The sequence below is a fragment of the Ruditapes philippinarum genome, unplaced genomic scaffold (genome assembly GCF_026571515.1).
Source record: "Ruditapes philippinarum isolate M1 unplaced genomic scaffold, ASM2657151v2 ctg315_1_1_1_1, whole genome shotgun sequence".
NCBI lineage: Eukaryota > Metazoa > Mollusca > Bivalvia > Venerida > Veneridae > Ruditapes > Ruditapes philippinarum.
In genome coordinates this window covers 229,208-252,983 of record NW_026854342.1, presented here as the reverse complement: position 1 = coordinate 252,983, position 23,776 = coordinate 229,208, and the positions used below count along the sequence as shown (strand labels likewise).

At 32.7% G+C, this 23,776-nt stretch overlaps 1 protein-coding gene across 6 annotated transcripts in view; it reads left to right on the top strand.

The window, feature by feature from the left end:
- LOC132739868 (BAI1-associated protein 3-like) overlaps nt 1-23,776 on the top strand; it is a 105,278-nt gene that overhangs the window by 7,496 nt on the left and 74,006 nt on the right. For 2 of the 6 annotated variants that reach the window (XM_060727683.1, XM_060727684.1), the window contains exon 3: nt 7,131-7,184. The exons of the other annotated variants lie outside the window; for them this stretch is intronic. In XM_060727683.1, coding sequence (XP_060583666.1) covers nt 7,182-7,184 — 3 coding nt within the window. In that variant the 5' untranslated portion in view covers nt 7,131-7,181. The remainder of the gene's footprint in view (nt 1-7,130; nt 7,185-23,776) is intronic. 6 annotated transcript variants of the gene reach the window in all.

Genomic DNA, 23,776 nt, shown 5'->3' with positions numbered 1-23,776 from the left:
GACCTTATGGAGACTTTATAATCTTGAATATTAAAAGAGATCTATTTCAGAAATAAGGAAACTCTAAATAAAAATTAATATCATACTTACGAAAAATGTTTTCCTATTAAAACTGCATGCCTCCAGATAAAACCAAAAATTTCAAGGAAATCAAGCTTCAGAAAAAAGTACTAAGATTTTAAAAAAAGAGTAAAAATATTGACAATTCAAGTAATAATTTACATGTACCATGCAATGAATTATTGATTTTACAGTATTTATCACCATATTTCTACTGTGCGACTAACACAGTGTTAAGGACTTTTTTGTCATGGTTTGCTCTTTATTCGGTAATTTATATGGATTGAAGTGCTGTTTGCAGTGTAAATTAATTTCTTTGTTCACTTAGAAATACTTTACTTTTTAATACATTTTCAAAATTTTCATGAAAATTAGTATGAATCTCATGCTGCTTTAATAATTTTTTAGAAGCATATTATACTATTCAGCTAATTAACAAACCACATAAGCTAAAATTCATGATTATTTCTACTCATTGACAAAATTGAATATTATTTTGGCTGAGTGGTTAATGTTGCGGACCTCAGATCACCCCTCACGGCTGTTACTAAGGTTTGAAGCCGTCAGGAATATGGGAAAGCTATCCGGGTAGTTTAACAGAATGTAGGTGGTTCTACTTAAGAAATGTAAAAAAAAAAAATGTAAAAAAAAAATATCATCAAATTCAAGAGAAAAAAAAAAGCTCCCTTTATTTATTAGCTCACCTGTCACAAAGTGACAGGGTGAGCTTTTGTGATCGCTTTTCGTCCGGCGTCCGTCCGTCGTCCGTCGTCCGTAAACTTTTACTTTAAATGACATCTCCTCATAAACCACTAGGCCAATTTCATCCAAACTTCACAGGAATGTTCCTTTGGTGGTCACCTTTAAAAATTGTTCAAAGAATTTAATTCCATGCAGAACTCTGGTTGCCATGGCAACCGAAAGAAAAAACTTTAAATATCTTCTTTTAAAAAACCCTAAGAGCTAGAGCTTAGATATTTGGCATGAAACATCTTCTAGTGAGTGTCTACCAAGTTTGTTCAAATAAAAGCCCTGGGGTCAAAATTGGCCCCGCCCCAGGGGGTCATTGATTTTCCCTATATGCATATAGTAAAAACTTAAAAAATCTTCTTTTAAAGAACTCAAAGAGCTAGAGCTAAGATATTTAGCATCAAACATGTTCTAATAGGTGTCTACCAAGTTTGTTCAAATAAAAGCCCTGGGGTCAAAATTGGCCCCGCCCCGGGGGTCATTGATTTTCCTTATATGTGTATAGCAAAAACTTAAAAATCTTCTTTGAAAAAACCCAAATAGCTAGAGTTTAGATATTAAGCATGAAACATCTTCTAGTAAGTGTCTACAAAGTTTGTTCAAATAAAAGCCCTGGGGTCAAAACTGGCCCCGCCCCAGGGGTGTCATTGTTTTTAACTATATGTGTATAGTAAAAACTTAAAAAAATCTTCTTTTAAAAAGCCCAATGAGCTAGAGCTTAGATATTTAGCATGAAACATCTTCTTATAGGTGTTTACCAAGTTTGTTCAAATAAAAGCCCTGGGGTCAAAATTGTCCCCGCCCCAGGGGGTCATTGATTTTCCCTATATGCATATAGTAAAAACTTAAAAAATCTTCTTTTAAAGAACTCAAAGAGCTAGAGCTAAGATATTTAGCATCAAACATGTTCTTATAGGTGTCTACCAAGTTTGTTCAAATAAAAGCCCTGGGGTCAAAATTGGCCCCACCCCGGGGGTCATTGATTTTCCTTATATGTGTATAGCAAAAACTTAAAAAATCTTCTTTGAAAAAACCAAAATAGCTAGAGTTTAGATATTAAGCATGAAACATCTTCTAGTGAGTGTCTACAAAGTTTGTTCAAATAAAAGCCCTTGGGTCAAAATTGGCCCCGCCCCGGGGGTCATTGATTTTTCCTTATATGTGTATAGCAAAAACTTAAAATCTTCTTTGAAAAAACCCAAACAGCTAGAGTTTAGATATTAAGCATGAAACATCTTCTAGTTAGTGTCTACAAAGTTTGTTCAAATAAAAGCCCTGGGGTCAAAACTGGCCCCGCCCCAGGGGTGTCATTGTTTTTAACTATATGTGTATAGTAAAAACTTTAAAAAAATCTTCTTTTATAAAGCCCAATGAGCTAGAGCTTAGATGTTTAGCATGAAACATCTTCTTATGGGTGTGTGTGTGGGGGGGCTATATACAGGTGAGCGACCTCAGAGCCATCATGGCTCTCTTGTTTATTTATTTATTTTTTTTTGAAATTTTTTCTCTCTCTTGTGTAGTATTTTTCTCATTAAGTTTCCCATGAGAAATCAGGAGTTGTGTTGAAGCAAATTGTATGAAACCTTTTGATAAGAAATTAGTTTTAAGAAGATATTTTATGAGCTGGTTATTTCTTCAGAGACTTTGTATGAAAGGTTACAATCATGAACTCAAAAGTTGTGAGGCTGTATTTCTTTCTTAATTGAGAAAAAGAAGCCCATATTTATGGATATATTATGGCACTGAGTCTGCTGTGAAAGGCTATATACATGTATGGAAGGAAGTACACTGCCATATATATAATAGATGAATTACTATTTTGAGACAATCCCCTTGGTTGTTTTGAAATGATGAATTACTATTTTGAGACAATCCCCTTGGTTGTTGAAACTTTTTGAGACAATCCCTTATGGTTTATGCAAGAATACCTTTTGATTTTAAAATGTAAAATATTTAATTATTTATGCATTGTTTCTTGCTCCATTCAATAAGGTTTAAGTGATTTGGTGTATAAATTTCTAAACTTAAAAGAACTTATTGACCTCTTTAGTAAAATTTAAAAATAACTGCTCAACTTCAATTTAAGTCTTTTGTAAAATTGTAAATTTATCAACTGTGAGTTGGGTAATATTTTTGAGGATTTAATTAAAATCAGCTCCTTTAAATAACCTTATACTTTAAGGATCTGATGGTCACCATTTGGAGGTCACTTTGAGCATATTTCTTTATTATCCGTGGTAGATTTTTCCATTACAAGTGATTCACTTGACCTAAGCAAGAATTTCAAATTTTATGTTTTTAGGATTTTGACCCCTGGTGAGTAAATCTCCTTTTAATGTAATAATGATGGAATAATAATATAGGTAAAGTTTGTTTTATTTGCTATATTGATGTTAAGGTAAATTCATTTGAAATAATAGCTCTATGAATTTGACTTAATTGCCAAATTGAGATTTTTTTTATCTATTGATTTAACTAAATCTTGTAAATCATGAACCATTATAGAAAAATAGATCATAAGAAGGAATTATTTTCATTAAAGTTATCTCTCAAGTATGGAAATGGCAAACAAAAATCAGTGTTTTTAGATGCGGGCAACTGCACAGATGCCATATTTAAATGTTAAGGGAGATCTCTATCAAATCATATTATATAATGATTTATAGGATGAATTTATACTGAATCATGCAGGTTTATCATGTTTGTTTTGTGAGATTATGATTGTATGAGGGGGCAATTGAGACTGCTGTCAATTTTAAAAACTTTTTTTCTTGTAAAACATGAATCATTATAGAAAAATAGATAAGCAGGATATTATCATCAAACACTTAAATAAGGGCTAAAATTTAAACTAGTACTTTGCTGTCTTTTGTGCAACTTTGTGAGTGCCATTAATTCATTTCCAAAAAAACCAAAAAACTTTAAATTATGCTATCAAAATATAATTTCACGATTATATAGGTCTATTGAAAAAAAAAAAACGAGAAAAAGGAAAAATTAGACACATTTTAGGACAGCAGTAAATAACAAATTTGTACCTTCATATGCTTTAAGTCAGTCATGAATATTAGCCATAACCTTTTTGCACTTAAAACTGTCCAATTTAAAGATGTTTTATTGTTGATTTGTTTTCAAGTGCAAAATAATAACTAGAGTATAAGATGATAGAAGATGTAGATTTCCCAGGGGGACTGTTTATTATTCTGCATACAGCAGCCATGATGTTTGGCTGAATAGAAAATATATCTGGGTAATGCAATTTATATTGATAAAACTGTTCATTTGGTCACTCTGGCTAGACATTTTTTTGTTAAATTATAGTTTTCCCATCAATCCATCATTATTAAGTCACAAGTTAAAGCCTGAAGGCTCATTATTTTGAGGAAAAAAAGTAACAGTGTCATAGCCAATCTATTTAGCATTCAGTGCAAAAATAGTTTCATAAGAATGGTTTTCTTTAACAAGATAAAGTTAGGTGTGCCATGAATGATGACTTTTGAGGTTCTCATCTTGTCAGAAAACAAATTTATCACATATCTGTGCCGCTTTTGTGACTAAGTAAAAATGGTATTGCACGGCCGTTCATATATTAAAAAATTGACGCGACGTCTTATTCATTATATAAACATAGCTTTAAGACGCACTAAATGTAAGGGTTATACTATAGGTGCGCCAATGAAAAATTTCACTGCAAATGATCTTTATTTTGGTTATGTGATAAAAAGAATATTAAATTCACGTAAGTTCATTACTAAATTTATCGAACTCGTTGAATGAAATATATTATGCTCACCAGACTGGCTTGCATAATATAATTTTAATCGACTCCTTCAATAAATTCAGTATTGAACGCTTACACTCATTCTGTTGAATATCCTATATAAGTTTTGATAAAGCTGCATACCCATGGAATTATAGCTGTCATTGGTCACTCATTATAGAATTTTTATTTCATGAATCAAGAACAAAGTTTATATTTTTTGTCTGGTAATTAGTAATTTACCCAAATTAACAATGTTTAATCAGCCATCAGTTATCATGTAACCAGAGGTTTTTTTTTTTGTGTATTTTGATACTTAAACTTTGCACTACAGATTATAAATTTCACATGAGTTTTTGTAAAATTTTATTTAACAAGCTCACAAAATTGTTATAAAGCAGCCTTGAGTGCTATATGGCAATGAATCTGACATTGAAATCAATGAAAATAAGCTTATTATAATGTTTTACAGGCCATGTTATGTTACACAATGTGTAAATGATATGAGTTTATTATAGATTGTTAAATACAGTATTGAATTCTATTTAGAAAAGTTTACAGCTGTCAAAAATAGCGCTTCATCCAATATAGGTTTTCCAGCTGTGTATGAGTCCAATAGAATCAGTATTGTATTGAACAGATTGTATTAGGAGTTCTTTATTAAAATGACACCAACAGTTTTTTAACATTTACGCGTATACAGAAGTACAATAAAGATTTGTATTTATGCACCCAGAAAATGAAAACAAGGCTAGACAGAAAACAATATTGATTTGACTCAGAAATTGAAAATGGGCCTTAAGATGGAGTAAAATATTGATTTGATAAGAAGTTTTGGACCCAGAAGATGAAATGGATCTAGATAGAGTACAGTATTGATTTAATAAGCAGTTTGGGACTCGTAAAAGGAAAATGGACCTAAATTGAGTGCAATATGGATTTGATTTGAACTTTTTGGATTCAGAAAAGGAGTTTTGGACTTGAAAAAATGAAAATTGATCTAGATAGAGTGCAATATGGATTTGATACCGATTTTTGGACTCAGAAAATAGAAACATTTAGTCTAATATGATAACTTTGGATCTAATAATGGAACATTATATGTGATGCAAATGCTGGAAGATTATTGGTTACATTTTATAAGGTTTGAAATAAAAAGAAATATTATAATAACAGTTACATTACATGAAAAACATTTGATATCATATGATAAATAATTATTCTCATTTCTAAGAATCTGTTATTATTATGCGATGAAAGAATTTTTCAGCTATTACTGCATTGAGAAAAATTATTGAATTCATTGAATTAATTCATTTGCGAAAATAGCTGTTTATTTGATATTGTGTACAGTATATATATAAATTACTAATATTCAAAGTTATTAGATGTGGGCACAGTGAGTGTTAACAATAAGCTAGAAGTGTTGAGAATCGCAATCAACTTACAGTTTTTTTTGTTGACATTAGATCCTAATAAACATTTTCTGAAAATATATGACACTTTATTGAGAGAAACTGAAGAACATGACAATTAAATATTGCTTGTCTGTTATTGTGAAGTCACTTTATTTCGTGGGCATGAAATTTCATGGTTTTGTCACAAAGAACATTTTATATGGGTATTGTTCGTGGACTGTTTATTTTTTCAACAGTTAAAAAGTAAATAATGTGATGCAAAATAATCTTAAAGCAGACAAAATGAAATTTCGATGGATATTAAATTCATGGATTGACATATCCATGACAACACAAAAAATTAGTGCCCCACAAATTATAATGATTTTGCAGTATATTAACAAAAAAATTTAATATTTTTAATGTTAAATGTAAATCTGGCAATTTCAAAGCATATAGATCTAATCCTAAAACAATAAATATTTCAGTGTAATTTCAGCACTGATTCAGTTTGGTTTAAAATTATGTCCCACTCAGGGAATTGTAATCTCATTGCTGGAAAAATTTAGACACAAGTGTGGAAACAAATTGTGTCAAAGTGTCAAAGACTGTGTTTATGTTTCTTAGAAATAGTAGAATATTGGAAAGAAAATTGAGTTTTGTTTTTTTAAGTTTAATGTTATACTGAGTAAGAGCAGAGATATGGAAGAAATATTTTTTTATTCAATGAGATGGTGTGATTTCTAATTGTAACATAATGAGCTGTTATAATTATGGTATTGTTCCAATGTAACCATCAACTGATTGAGGCCGAGACAATTTAAGATGTTGATGTCTAGCATTGTCTAGTTGACCGATTTCAGAAACAAAAATGTTTTATTAATCATGACCCCTAGAGGTCAGAAATGGTTCCCCTTGGCACAAAATTTACAATATGGGATATTGATATATATGGGAAATGCAACATTCATTTGGACCTTTAAATTTTTAAACTTTTATTGATTTCATGAAGACATTTTCAGTGGTAATATTTTTGAGTAACATTTCAATATTAAGTTACCCTTGTACCTTTGAAAGCATTTTTTCTTTAAAAAATGGTATCTTTTGCTTTGTAAACAATTTTAAATGTTGAAATTAAAATTCATACTTTTGCATGACCACAGATTGTAGAGTTGTTACCGTAGAATCAAGTTACAAAAGTATAGAGCCATCCAATGGTAAATACAATTGTTCTTAATTACAGTGTTATTGTTGTGTTACCATTGCTCATTGAATTATTTATTTCAGTTATTATTGTTCAATGTTATTTGAGACAATTATACAGTATCAAGAGAGTACTGGAATATCTAGGTGGGCATATAATGTTCAATAGGTTTTTGGTTACAATTATAAGTCAGTGCAAATTTTGTGCAGTCTCATTTATTGAAGAGGTTTCCTACAGTGTGAATTTGAGTCAGTTACTTACATTAAAGGCCCATTCTAGCTTTTTTTTCATTCCTCAAAAACTTTTTATTTTTGGTGTCCTGTTATAGCTTCCAGAAAGTTTTTAATTGGCCAATTACCTGCACCATCTTTTGCTACTGGTGCCTTAAATTGGCAATTAGTACAATTATCATAGTGATGTTGAGTATTTTGTATGGAAGTCAAATTACTTTTCTGTTTACATTTTATTACTTTTGTGTTAAATAATTTTACATTTAGCCATCTTTTCTTCAGGTGACAAACAACTGACATGCTCTAAAATCATTTTTTAAAAGTAATAAAACTCAAATCTGCTTTTTTAAAAAAAAGAAGAATTTTTTTATTTGTTTCTGAGGAATATAATGTGCCTTTAAAAGATCTATGTATGTTTCACAAGCATTTTTGGGGGGAATATTATAAGTTTTGCCATTGTATGTCTGTATGTCTGGCAATTGTTGGGGCAGCTTTGTCCTATGGTCACAATGCTTAGTTTCCTATACATTTATCTACATGTGGACTATTATCGATAATATTTTATATTTATTATGTGTGTGAGATGTTGTTATTAAGGAAGATATTGTGTTCTATAATTACTAGTAAGAATACAATCAGTAAGGTCATTAATTATGTATAGTTCTATACAAACCATTGATTTATCTCACAATTTTATTGTCTTACTGAAGACGCATTACTAATTTACCACTGGGCCATTATCCACTCATATAAAACAATATAAAGAGAGCTTAGAATTTGTTTCCATATATCTTGAGTAATCAACAGATTCTAATAATTGAAATAATTTTGAGACAGTCTAAAAGTATGAAAAGTGATAAAGGTGAAATCATATTCAAAAAACAGGCATCATAGATAACTCACATAAGGCAAAAGAATGTCACTCTTTTGTTTCTATTATTATGTTGTTTTTTTCCATAACAATTTTCTTTTGAGCTGTAACAATATTATTTTTTGTTTTGCATATTATTATGCCTTTTGTTTTGTGTTTAAGTTATGTCTTGTTTTTTATGCTAAAATGTCTTAATTTGCTTTATTAATTACACATTTTGTTGTTAGTTATAACAATTTTGTTTTGCATTTTGCCTTTTTCAATGCCTTGTTTCACATTATTTCATCTTGATTGTAAACATTATTACGCCTTGATTTGCATTAAAATACCTTTGTTTTAACTGCGCCTTTTGAATTGCTTCATGTTAATACACATTTTGTTCAGGGTTATAACGCCTTTTGTTTCACAGTATAATACTTTATCATTCTTATAAGAACCTTTTGGTTCACATAACCAATACCTTTACTTTGCTTTATGTATTTTTTTTTACATAAATATATTATGCTTTTCCATAATGTTTGTTTTGCCTTTGTTAGTGCTATAATGTCTTTGTTTTGCATTTCTTCACTGTTTTGCGTTTGAGAAGTAAGGGTCGATGACTTATAATCCAGTTTAACCTCTTTTGCGTGGGTTCGATCCCTGGGAGATGCTTTGGTAGTTTAGCGCAGAGGAAGCTAGTCTAGTGCTGGTGTTACTCTCCAGGAACGATGGTTAGGAAACTACCTGCCTATATGACTGAAATACTGTACGGAAAAGGCGTAAAATGAAACAAACAAACACTGTTTTGTTTTGTGTAACTGTATTTTAAATTTCAAATGTAACTTACTCAAACTACAAATAAAACACAACACTGATTTCTATTGTTTTCATTAAATTCTAGCTGTGACCTAGATTTCAATTGATCAAATCTGGCAATAAAAGTCATTTGATTGTTCAGATTTTAGTGACACCTGGGAAGATTAAAAAAATATTAAATTGTTTAACTTACTGATCAATGAATTGATTTTCACCAGTGAGGAAGAAGTGTTTAGTTATGGTGTTTGATAATTAAACTGCGGGTATGTAATCAACTGAAATGCATAGTGCAAATAGTGGAATGACAACATTTGCGCTATTATATCAATTCTGATTGTCATCGTGACTGGCTCATTATCTCTTGTTGCCATAGCAATTTTAACCTTTAACCTGCTTTAAATTTTTATAATGGATTTGCCCCGTTTTGAAATTGGAACAGTTCATTCTAAGTTTAAGGTACTTGATATAAAAGTACAAAAACTGAGCTACAGTTGGTCATGCTGCACAGAGATGTATGCAGAAATTTAGCTTTATCGCGTGCTCTATATTGGTGACAAAGGCTTAATCACTTTCGATTCCAGCACTGTTCAAATGTTAATGGTATTACAGGGAATATCAATGTTGTTTATTCGAATGATCGTACAAAAAAATTATTTATTTCATAATTTGTTTCTATGACCATTAATACTTTCTGAACTGACTAGTTGTTCCTTTATTATCCACTGCCGAAAAGGTGGTGGGGGATATAGAAATAGTCTCCGTCCGTCCTTCCATCCGACATTTTTGTCCAGAGCATATTTCAAAAAGTATTTGAGATATCAACTTGAAACTTCATTGGTGGATAGACCTCATTTAGAAGGAGTGCAGTGCACAAGAATGATAACTCTACTCTGAATAATTTTTGAGTTATTGCCCTTTGTTATTTTTCAAAATTAATTTTTGTCCAGAGCAAAACTCAAAAAGCCTTTGAGATATCAACATAAAGCTTCATAGGTACATAGATCTCTCTCAGGAGGTGTGCAGTGCACAAGAATGATAACTCTACCTTTCATAATTTTTGAGTTATTGCCCTTTGTTATTTTTCATACTATTTTGTCCTGAGCTTATCTCAAAAAATATTTGAGTTATCGACTTGAAACTTCATAGGTGGATGGATCTCATTGAGGAGGAGTGCAGTGCACAAGAATGATAATTCTTGCCTGCATAATTTTTGAGTTATTGCCCTTTGTTATTTTTGAAAATTAATTTTGTCCAGAGCATAACTCAAAAGGCCTTTGAGATATCAACATGAAACTTCATAGGTGCATAGATCACACTCAGGAGGTGTGCAGTGCACAAGAATGATAACTCTACCTTTCATAATTTTTGAGTTATTGCCCTTTGTTATTTTTCATACTTAATTTTTCACCCGAGTTGAGCATAACAAAAGTGTTTGAGATGTCAACATGAAATGTCATAGGTGGATAGATCTTATTGAGGAGGTATGCTGTGCACAAGAATGAAAACTCTTCCCTATAAAATTTTTGAGTTATTGCCCTTTGTTTTTTTTTTTCATACTATTTTGTCCGGAGCTTATCTCAAAAAATATTTGAGATATCAACTTGAAACTTCATATTAAGTGGATGTATCTCATTGAGGGGGAATGCAGTGCACAAGAATGATAACTCTTGCCTGCATATTTTTTCAGTTATTGCCCTTTGTTATTTTTGAAAATTAATTTTTGTTCAGAGCATAACTTAAAAGGCCTTTGAGATATCAACATGAAACTGCATAGATCACACTCAGGAGGTGTGCAGTGCACAAGAATGATAACTCTACCTTTCACAATTTTTGAGTTTTTGCCCTTTGTTATTTTTCATACTTAATTTTTCACCTGAGTGGAGCATAACTCAAAAGTGTTTGAGATGTCAACATGAAATGTCATAGGTGCATAGATCTTATTGAGGAGGAATGCTGTGCTTAAGAATGATATCTCTTCCCTATATAATTTTTGAGTTATTGCCCTTGGTTCTTTTTCATACTATTTTGTCCTGAGCTTATCTCAAAAAATTTTTGAGTTATCAACTTGAAACTTCATGTGTGCATAGATTTTACTGAGCAGGGGTGCAGCACACAAGAATGATAACCTACCCTGCATTAATTATTTTTCAGTTATTGCCCTTTGTTATTTTCAGCCATCAGTATTCACATAGGTTTCAAATCTGTTATCACTTCAGCCATTAGTTTTCATTACCAATAGACCTCTTAAAATTGAATTATTCTGCTGTACTACATATACATTCTTCCAATGAGCATACCCATTCGGCGGGGGATGGCCATGTTGACATGGCTCTTGTTGATACATGTAACATGTAATATACGTAATTTTCATTTTCTCACTTAATATTCAAACTTTATGTTCATGCTGTTTATCAAAATGACTGATAGCTATATCACAAAGGCAAAATATATCTTGATGGTGGGGTGTTGGTAGTTTTGACTCCAGATCACAGCAGTAAGCCACATCCAATTCACCAGAGCAGAGCCTAGTTCAGCCACCCTATCATTCCTTGACAGGATTTCAAGCAGTTTACCAGTACTCGTTGCCTTTACTTTTGCAAGGAACTGATAACTTTCGCACAATAATTACCAGAGCAGAGGTACAGTGCAAATGACCATACATGTATAAAGGATTTCATGATCTAAATCACAACAAAAGTGACCTGAATCAAACACGGTCGCCCGATTCAGTCTAATGAGCTATTGAGCATTAAACCGGACAGCTACCAAAAAATATATTTTGCAATGTTTTGCATCATTTTTTGACCAGATTATTTTGCCTTTTTTTGATCACATGAATATTGCAATCATTTGAAATGTGTGAACATTTTGTTAATATTTAAACAAGACTAGGAAGAAAGTGCCTTTTTTCTCAACATTTCTTATTTATTGCCTTCCCTTAAAACACTTAAGTCTCATTTCTTTGTACAATAGTATATAGTCATTACAGATCTTTTCCTTAGGTAAACAGAGATATTCTCAATGCCAAAATTTACATTTTTCCCAATCATTTTTGGAAAGCATAAAATTCCCAATTGTCAGTCTGCTTAAAACAGTAATGTTGTGGCTGATTTTCTACATGTTCTAAGACTAATATACAAGTGGTGGTGTGGCTGAGACTGTTGTTAACACATCAGACTTGTTATCTAAGGATTAGGGGCAAGACATTGTTTCCTTGAAAAAGAAACTTTACACTCATTACTTAATAGTACTGGTTGGTTCTAGGAACAGATTCTGGAGTATGTCAGTTATAAGCTTATATTGACTATCAATACAAACTAAAATAAATCAGTATAAACCATTTTTTTTTTACATACACGCCAGTATTACATGTTTTTTTAATGTGAAATTATCTAGCTAAACCCTTTGATGGGTTGAGTATTGTTGCTGTTCTTGCTGCTTTATTGACAGAAATGATAGAGTCTGTGGTCAATAATGATGAAGGAGAATTGGCATTTCTCATTTGTATCCGGAAAGTCACTGTTAGCAATTAATTGATTATTCGATTATTCCCAGTTTTGTCTTTCTTTGGCAGTCAGAAATTGTTTTTGTTGGTATCCACAAGAGGGTTTAGTGTAGTCAGCCCTTGTGTCAGAAAGAACATTAACTTATGGTCATTGATTTATTTTTATGGCATTTAGCTATCTAAATGTAAATGGACTTAGAGTGAAGAGATAACTCGGCTACTTTTACTTTATGATGAAGCTGTAATTCTTATCTATTTGCATGAAGACATTTTATACTTGCTTAAAGATGAAAGGATTTAGTTTAATGGAATATTCCTGTTTGTATAATATTGCCTTTTCCCATTGAGTCATATTATGGAGCATGACTTTGGTTACGAAACAGAAAAAAACAGAAATAAAAATGGTTGAGTCAGGAAGAAAAAATAGACTTATCTTCATAATTTATTATTATGTTTACTGAAGTATTATGCAGATATTCTTGTTGATCCCTCAAAAAAGTCATTACATTGCAGAGCATATATGATTTTATTTTATCAATTAATATATTGCATATTAATGCAAATTATTGTATTGTGTCTCCCCAGAAATATGGCTACATGATGAACAAGTTTGTTTGTGTTGTAAGATTATAAGTCACACCAAAACTGTCAAGGTTGCAGAGCAACCTTCTAGCTTTAAACAAATTTGAGTGAAGACCTCAGGTCCTACTCTGTGCATTATTTCAGGCATTGGCAGACCCCAGGTGTCCCCTGTGCATTATTTCAGGCACTTGCAGATATCTGGTTCTCCTCTGTGCATTATTTCAGGCATTGGCAGACCCCAGGTGTCCCCTGTGCATTATTTCAGGCACTTGCAGATATCTGGTTCTCCTCTGTGCATTATTTCAGGCACTGGCAGACCTCAGGTGCTCCTCTGTGCATTATTTCAGGCACTGGCAGACCTCAGGTGCTCCTCTGTGCATTACTTTAGGCATTGGCAGACCTCAGGTGCTACTCTGTACATTACTTCAGGCACTGGCAACCCTCAGGTGCACCTCTATTTCAGGCACTGGCGGACTTCAGGTGCTCCTTTGTGCATTATTTCAGGCACAAATTGACCTCAGGTGCTCCTCTGCATAATTTCAGGCACTGGCCAACCTCAGGTGCTCCTCTGTACATAATATGAGACACTGGTGAACCTCAGGTGCTCCTCATTGCATTATTTCATGCACTTTCAGACTTCAAGTGCTTCTCTAAGCATTATTGCAGGCACTAATGAACCTCAGGTGCTGCTCTGTGCATTATTTCAGGCACTTGCAGGTCATAGAAGAGCATTAACATTCTGCAAGGTAGCTGGATACCAAGCTTCCTGGCATGAAAGAATGCAAAGCCTCTTTCAGGATTTGAACCTGTAGCAGTCATGGAATTTCAGGCCCTTAACATTACTCGGCCATGGAAACCTTAAGAAGCCCAAGACTAGTATAAGCACAAGGGATCCTTTTGTAGTATGTAAATATTCTTCTCTGTTGAAACTACCAATTCTAGGAATGAGATATAAAGAATTTCCAAGATTTAGAAGAGGTGATAACTTCATAAGCAGGTACCAGATTTTTGAGGTCAAGGGTGAAAGTTCAATGTCAAAATTTTAATCTTGATTTTGAATCTTTTCATGATATTTGGTTCCCATGTTTATATCATATAGATCATTAATTTTTTTGCAGAAGCTGAATTTCAGACTAGATGTCAGGGTCTTTAGCCATTGAATTACTGCATTTTTTAACCATTAATTTGAGGGGTTTGTGATGTCTTCACAACTATTCTAAGCGTCTTTTATTGGTGTTATAGTCTTCACTTTTAAATGCACTGTGTGGCACTTGCAATTTCTGCACACCAAACTGGGCGGAGTGTTTTATTTCAGTAACTTTGAAGTTAATAAAGTGCAAACTATTTCTATAAATATTTCTCTGTAACAATAAACCAGTGTTTATATTAATTGATTGTGTATTACAATATAAATGAAAATACTAATGCACTCAATCTTTTGTTAATTATGATTATAATCAATGTATTGATTGTGCTTTAATGTTTATAAATGGATTGATTTTATAATTAAAGTAAATGAAAGCTTTTAAACTAGGATATTGATAATTAAGGTCCCAGCACAATATTCTATACAATAAAACAACAGTAGTACACTATGATAAAGCTATTCATATGACGATCTCATTAATGGCCCATTAAGTCTGAAAAAAAATCAAAATAGTCCCTCTCTTAGCAGCTATTTGAATACACTTGTTACTTCGAAAGAAAACGAAAGGTGGTGGGACATTCGACCAATGCACAGGAGCCTTTAGAAGTGCTATCCTTTTATCATTTCATGCTATCATTTAATCATTTCAAATTAGCTTTTTTTTTTTTTTGGTAACTGTGTCACGTAACATTTTCCAAAAAGTACTCATTAGCCATAATAACTCTGAACCATCATTTGCGTTTTGGCAATAAGTACAGTTAAAGTGATTAAGTATGGAAGTCAAAACACCGCTTAAATGTTTACATTTTGCTACCTTTGTCACAAATAGACTGTTAAACTCCGGAATTAAGAATGTTTGGGGGTTTTCCCTGCTAATCTGTAAGTAATAGTTACCGTACGAGGAATAGGTCTGCATAGTATTTACAGACCCGGGTGACGATTTGAAGACCGAGAGAGCGTAGCGATCGAGGTTTTTAAAAGGCCACCGGGTCTGTAAATACTATGCAGACCTATTCCGAGTGCGGTAACTATCTTACCTACATGCCCTTTTGTTTTTCTATCCATACATCAGTTTTTAGCTCAGTATTTATTAATATTACTCACAAGAAACATATTACTTATGTACTTTATCATGTTTAAGAAAGCATTCCAAAGCCAAGCAAAGATACCATCCGCTACGCTCTTGTAATTCATTCGTTCACAAATCAGGTGTTATTTGAATATTCTCGTGATTTTCGTGGGGTTTCATTAGGTAATGTACTTGTTGAGTTGAGTCACAGAAAATGAAAACAGAACTTGTCGAGTAGGGAAAGGTAAGATCATTATTTTGATATGTGAATACATAACATATTAATAATATAAACACATACTGAGGAAGATAAAAATGTTTTCTAATCATAAAAACGGAACACTTTATCTTTATATATAATCATGGTAAATAGATGATCAGGCTATTTCTTATAAATATGTAATTAAAATATACGATTTTTTCAAAGGAAAGTACAAGACGGGGTTCTATGAATAAATATTAGTAATACATGTAGTTACACCGTTATGTAAGTTGAGTTTTGTTGTTGTTGTTTTTTATGATGGCTGTTTTTAAATGTTCTTAGAATTTCATCCATGTTTGGAAGAATTTTCTTTCCGTGTATTATTAATTAGCATCATCCGTTATTAGACCGCATGTGTAGCAACGCTATATGTCGCAACAACGCTATATGTCGCAACTAACGCTAAATGTCGCAACGCTGACGCTATATGTCGCAATCAACGCTATATGTCGCAATCGCATACCGCTAAATGTCGCAACGTTGCCGCTATATGTCGCACAAAAATCGATTGCCGCTAAATGTCGCAACGTTGACGCTAAATGTCGCACTTGGTAGAAAAAGTAACAGATGGAACTAAAACAAAAAGTAAGTGTTAAAACATTTAAAGTTTATACCATTTACACATGAAAACATATCCTAGTAAGCAAACAAAAGTTGTATTTTGCGGTCTATGGCAAAAACTTTGTATGGCCATAGAAACGGCTTTTGATAAAAGGGATGGATTTGGTTCTCAACCACGGACCAGGTGTGAGATCAAACTTTCTCTTTGAGGATGTCTTTCTCACAAAATGCATCAACAAAAACGTTTGGATATACATGTATATTTGTTATATTATTTGACATAACTGAGCAAACCGCTTGTTAATGCTAAGGGTGGGCTATATCTTAATCTATATTTTATAATTTTATTATACATGTTCATAATCTGACTAGATAGGCTTTACTGCATGTAAGTATTAAATAATATCCAATTGATATGTTGATCGATATTCGTAACTATGCGGTGTATTAATTTAGGTTTATGACAGAATTGTTATACTTTCATAACTTTTTATATCTATCTCAATACTTCTTTGGGAACATTAATGAATCAATATACTATGGAATTGCCAAATGTTGACTGCCTACTGCTTACTGTCAACTGCTTACTGTCAACTGCTTACGGCTTACTACTTATTATTCACTGCTAATAGCATTAAAATAAAAATGGACGACCTATTACAACTATGTTGGTCAAAAAATTATTCAGTTGCCGAAATAGTTGCCGTTCTGGAGGTCAAACACAATATAGTGCAGTGGTATGTAGGCCACTTCCAACAGCATTGATGTTGGGTAAACCCTTTAGCGATGTGGTTGAGGTGTCCGCCTACGGACCAAGAGGTCTGTTGTTCAAAACCCGGTTGGACCCTTGGTATTTTTCTGCATTCTAATTTACTTTAATGGTGTCAGAAGTGTTTGACGGACTCATGCGGTAAGCAGGGAGTGTCATTCAGGAGAGCTGGCTAGCTCTGAAAAGTAAAGAGGGGAGGAGTGTAGTGGTTGTAGGTATATAGGCCACTTCCATCAGCCTTGATGTTTGATTAACCCTTTAACGACGTGGTTGAGGTGTCCGTCTACGGACAAAGAGGTCTGTGGTTCAAAACCCGGTTGGACCCTTGGTATTTTTCTGCCTCCTAATTTACTTTAATAGTTTACAGGTACATATATATTCTTAGATCAACATTTAAAAGAATTCACTGATAAATTAATAAATGCATGGACTATAACATGGAATTCCATAAACGACAGCCAACTGTTGACTGCTTACTGTCTACTTCTGACTAACTACTGCCTACTGTTAACTGCCTACTGCTTACTGTCAACTGCTTACTGTCAATTGCCTACTGTCAACTGCTTACGGCTTACTGCTCATTGTTCACTGCTTATAGCATTAAATATACCAAAACCTAAATAATTATGCTTGTCTGTGCAATAAATCGTTGATAACTCGGTCGGAATCCTTTGGCTGATACATTGCAGTAAGCAATAGTGTAAGCAGCGCGCAGTAAGCAGTCAACAGTTGGCTGTCGTTTATGGAATTCGAGAATATACTGTATTATAATCAGGAGACTGCTTATGAATTTTGGACGATTTAGTGGCCTAATTCTCGAAATAAGACGTATAATTAGAGAATCTCGTTGGGCAAATGCCTGGTTACACCTTCGCCTTTGCGTTGATGCCATATGTTGGTTTGAAATTGTAGATATATGGTATGGAAGGCCGTAAACGTTTGTAGGTCATATAATAATGTTTTAAAATATATGAGATAGGTGAAAGCTGAAACTGATATAACGTTGGATTTCATTTTTTTTTAAATATCACAATTAGTACTAAGAATTTGTTTTCGTCATTGTACTTCGTTTATATTTGAAAGTTTGCTTTCCAAAAGTTTTGTTCTATTTCTTTGATTACAAATGGGAGATTTGTACATAATATTTATCATAACATTTACATTAAGTTTATAATTTACTATTCTTAAAATGATAACTAAAACTCTAATGCTATATCATGTTTTATGTAGTTTTACGGTTACACTAGTCGTTTATGAATATTATTGTTCACTTAATCATTACAGTATCAATTAGCATTATTTGATTTCAATATACTTGTTCTTGTTGGAAAATATGGATTAAAATGATTTGCACAAACTTGAGTTTATTTTTTTGATTTGACTTTGTAATCATGGTACCTTACCACATTATTAACTGTATAACATTAACGTGTATTTTATTTCTTGCGGTGCCTTGTGCTGCAGCATTGCGGCCTTGCCGCATAAACTGGTTCAAAGTTGTTCATGCGGTGATTTTCTCCGCATTAAAGAAATACTTTTTATGCGACACAAAGGTTCCCTGTCACCGCATAAAAACAATTAAAATGTTTAAGACTTTTTTGTATTAGTGACGGGGTGTTTTTTGACGTTAAAAAATAAAATAAAGATAAAAAAAAAACATTTATCTCCTGCTAAAGTTATGTAAATGTGCATCAATCAAAATTGAATCGGCGTATGACATATTTTTTACCATTTATTGGACTGACGGACATTTATGATCATTCGTAACGTCATTTTAAACATTTTTAAGAGATAATTGTTAATGACAGGCCACGCAAGTTTGCCCGGTTGTGTACTAAATTTTTATTATGTCGTGAAATTGATTTCGCTAAATCGTGAAAATTTGCCGCCGCATTTGTCGGAACAGGCGCGCAAGTTTTAGAGGCATATCTAGGCATACCAGTAACTCGATTTTGTAAATGAAAGAAAATTATAAAATAAGATTATTTTACTTTAATGTATTAGAACCGTTCTACGGTAGTCTACAATGGAATCCCTGTTTAAGGGATAAATTATTATCGAAAGTTGTTGAAATATTAATACTTTACTTTGTTTGGCTTGAAAATATATAAACTCAGGTTCAACGTCTTTATGTGGCAAAAAGGCACTGTTGCGCCGCATAAAAGCAATTTTCGCTTTATGCATTGCACCTAGCCGCATAAACGTGTTCACCACTATTATGCAAGGAAAATCACCGCATCAATGACTTTGAACCCGTTTATGCGGCAGGGCTTCTATGTGGCGTCACAGTGCCTTTATTCGGCTGCGAAGCATCCAAGTCTTATATGATTTTATATACTGTATTCCTAGAAATGTTCGCGGATACAATATTTCGCGTTTTTCACAACGTCGGCATTTTCGCGGAGACAAACTTTCGCGGATATGTAGTAACCGCGAATTCCGCGAATGTTAAGTCGCTACGGTCTAAATTACAGCTTTTAGAGGCTACGTTTTTGATGCATAACCTTGCCTGTTGGGTGCTTTTAATTATTTTATTTTTTTGACAAGTCGCGCCTAAAGCGCAACGTTACTCGATTCATTTCATCTATTGACTAGTTGAACAAGGACGGTTGTTCCGTGAACACTTTCATGTTTCCTTACCTTTTTTCATTATGTTATTAAGTAAGATTTAGTCAGACCCGTTAGCTTTTATTTCTAATTTGAATCCTAACTGACTTTATCTTCAAAATGTCGATACTTTTTTTTACACATTATCGGACTGTACATCGCTTTCATTATAACAACATAACAGCTGTTTATCAATGTAGCACTTTATCGCTTTTGTACTTTTTTAACAAAGGATTACACCTACTCCAAGCAAATAAAATCCAAGTCATTCAATGTTCGCAAACTGTAAATGCGTTTGTCAACGCTGTGACTAGCAAATAACGTTAATAAGCATGATAATTACTAATAATTGATATTTTGTTTTTCAGCGTGCAAACTAGTATCAATAACATACATAAATTATTCTTTACACATTTCTATAGCTTATGTGTTTATATGTTGTTTTTTGTGTAAGTAGATTAAAGTAAATATTCTGCACTTTTTATGTTATATTTGGCTGAAGCTAGAAATGTTCGCGGATTTGTTATAAGTGACATATTCGCGGCTATAAAGATTCGCGGAATCAGGCCTACCGCGAAAACCGCTAACTTAAAATGCGCGAAATCTTTTCTAGGAATACAGTAACACACATGATTTACTGCGGCACTACACGATTTATTTTACGAGTTCCCAATAAAAACACAAGTAAATAAAAAATGTCTCGTACATAATTTTAACACTTTGGGGCACATTTTAAATTTCTCGCATTGTTGCAAAACATTTTTATTTTTCATTTTTGTCAAATGAAAAGAAAGTATTTTCTCATGTCCGTAAACATCCAATGGACTGGACGATTTCAGATTTTCATGTATAGGGGGTAGGTAATCGAGACTAAATATCATGGTACTAGACTATAAAGCTCAGGAAATGATGACGCATAGAATCTTGTTACCTGACCTGTCTGGATCTAAAGGGACACTGTTATGTATTGGACAAACACGCAAACTGTGTTACATTCTCATAATACAAAATGTATATCTGAAACTATCCATCTAACCTTTTTGCCTTAAAACTAGAAAATAAGTTCGTTATGAAGAAATGTATATTTTTTATATTTAACGCATTAAAGTTTTTGCAATCAAATAAACCGTGTGATAAGGAAATATTTTACTATTATAATTATACTTTAGTAACAATTCCCCTTTAACCCAGTAAAATGTTAAGATCAGATTGTAATTTATAACTTCGTGGTGTAACATAGTAATACATTTTTTTGTTTTTTACATGCTGTTAAGCAATTTGGTAAAACTCAACAGCTGCCTTTTAAATAACAGTTTTTCATGCCTTTCCATCAAACAATTGTTTCGCAGCCATTTTACGCTTGTATAGTTATATATATTATATTAAAGTATCACGGTTCTGTTATACCTAGTTGATGTTATTGTGACGTGTGTGCTTTTCATTGGTCAGAAAACTGTTTGTGGTGCTAAGGACAATGCTTCAACGGAATGCCTGGGTTACATACAAGTTGTTTGAAATTTGTTCAAATTCGCATAATAAATGATAACGTTATGGAGCGGACAAGAATTTGACCTTCAAGTGTGACCTTGACCTTGACGCGGTAGGGACCTTGATGCTGCATGGGACACAATATCTAATGCCGGTGAACATTTGTGTGAAGTTTGATCAAATTAGCATAATAAATTAAAACGTTATGGAGCGGACACGAATTTAACCTTTGACCTTCAAGTGTCCCGCTACCAACTATTTTGATGTTTGGTATTAAATAGTAATAAGACACATCACGCAGTAATAATATGAATTCACGCGGCTTATATTTAATTTCATTTTGTTACCGATATAACCTCTGTTAATGCGATATATGTATTTGTGAAAGGTAGTTTTGTTACAAATATAAATGGAAACCAATCGGTCAATGTGCCTGATCTGATTTGACTTTTCCACCAAGTGCGACATTTAGCGTCAAGGGGTTGCGACATTTAGCGGCAATCGATTTTTGTGCGACATATAGCGGCAACGTTGCGACATTTAGCGGTAGGCGATTGCGACATATAGCGTTGATTGCGACATATAGCGTCAACGTTGCGACATTTAGCGTTAGTTGCGACATATAGCGGCGTTGCGACATATAGCGTTGCTACACACATGTAAGCACGCGGTCTAGAATGGAAGCGCAAGTCGTATTCTTGGTACTGGTATACAAAATCCAAATTGTAATGTAAAAATAACTGGGAAAAAATGAGAAAAAAGGTCTTATACTTAAGATGAACTATACAGTACTCTCACTGAAAGTAATATTTTGGAAAAAGGAAAGATGCAGAAGTTGACTTTGATTCGATATACACCAATAATATAATCGTCGTATATATCCTATAATGCAGAATTGTTAAAATAATGCAGGATTGTGCAAATTCAGACATAGTTGTGGAAATAAATACCGAAAACTAGTATCTTATGAATATATATAGTTCGGCAAATGTGTTAGGTATACCGAAAAGCAAACTTTAAAGAAAGGCTTAATGTGCGTTGTTATACTCATTAATATCGGCGAAACACAAAACTTTAACGCCAGAACAGTAGCCAGTTCGTTTTTCTCACAAATAATCTGGAATATAAGTTATGAGGGTACTTACAGCCGTATACGCTAATTTATTTCGATTAATCTTTGAAATATATATCGACCCTTTTTCCTATTCAAAGTGGTCATTGTCCCCCCCCATCCCCCACAATTTAGAGTTATTTTACGGTGAATATTGTGTACTGTAATGCACGAGTTTCTCGACTTCACATAGTTTCTATTGTATAGAGAACAATAGAACAATAACCGGTCGGTATCTATTTGCAGACCTGTTAACCGGTCGGTAAGTGATTTACTAGACCGCTTTTAACAAGGAGCCGGTAGGTAAGTACAAATAAACTTTTACTGTAATAGTTTTGAAAATAAGCCTAACAGGTTGACAAATCTATTGTGACAGGTTGTGCACCGTGAATTTCTAATACTGGTAAAAGTTTGTTTGTAATAAATAAATAAATGTTTTAATAGGTGTTAATATGAAACTTGGTATAGTCTTGCTCATCATGATAAGATGCAATTGTAAGACAAAAAGCATAATTCTGAAAGCTATGTTTTCAAAGTTATGGTCCCTTTTACTTTTGAATTTTTATCAAAATTGCCTATAAAATAGAATGATTTTGAAAATTATAATGAAAGGTATCATCATGAAACTGGGAATACTAATGATTATCATTACAAGATATGATTGTTAGACAAGGGGCATAATTCTGAAAGCTTAAATATTCACTTATAATGCCCTTTTTAAATTTTGAATTATAATTAAGTTGAATAATTTCATAACTTATACATTTGTATTATTAAAGATATCAACATGAAACTTGGAATACTTTCATTATGACAATGTACAGTTGTAAGACTGAGGGGCAGTTAATCATTAAGACAATATTACAGGAGTTATGTCCCTTTCTAACTTGAATACTGATAGAAAGCATTTAGAATTGACAGACAAGCATTTACACTGCATGCGGTGCTCTTGTTTATCCCATGGGATTGCAGTATTTAGAATTATTTCTTTTGGTAAATTGACTTTAATAATCTGGCTAGAAAATCTACTGTTTATGAAAATAATTTCAAACAATGACTTGGTAAGTGTACATTAGAGCTAGCACATAATAGTTTTCAAAAGATTTACACATTCAATAAATGAATTCAATGATACATTTTCACAGAGAAACTAATTCAACAAGTGTGAAAATAACGGTTACTTATGTGAACATAAGTAATTTAGCAATTACTAAATTGAATTCGTGGCAGTATATAGCCCCCTTGACAAATCTAATTTTGTAAATGCTTATTAATAAACTAATGAACTTAAATGCTTAACTCTTTGACCAGTCATTCTAATGTTGTAAAAACAGGTGTTTTTAAATGACATAATATGCTCATTTACTTAAAATTGATTATTAGAATTTTAGGTGAATATTGCATGATGATTGATTTTGCTTTTAAAAGTCAAGGAACTGTTATGTATGTAAATGTCAACTTTGATATATGAGGTGGAACTTAGATAGAGAGCCTAGATTTGTAATCCTCCAAGGACTGTAGTTATATTCTGCTTTCTGCAAAGTAATGATATATATTGTAAAGTAGAAAATATTACTCTTATTACTTTACTTGTGTATAGATAAATCA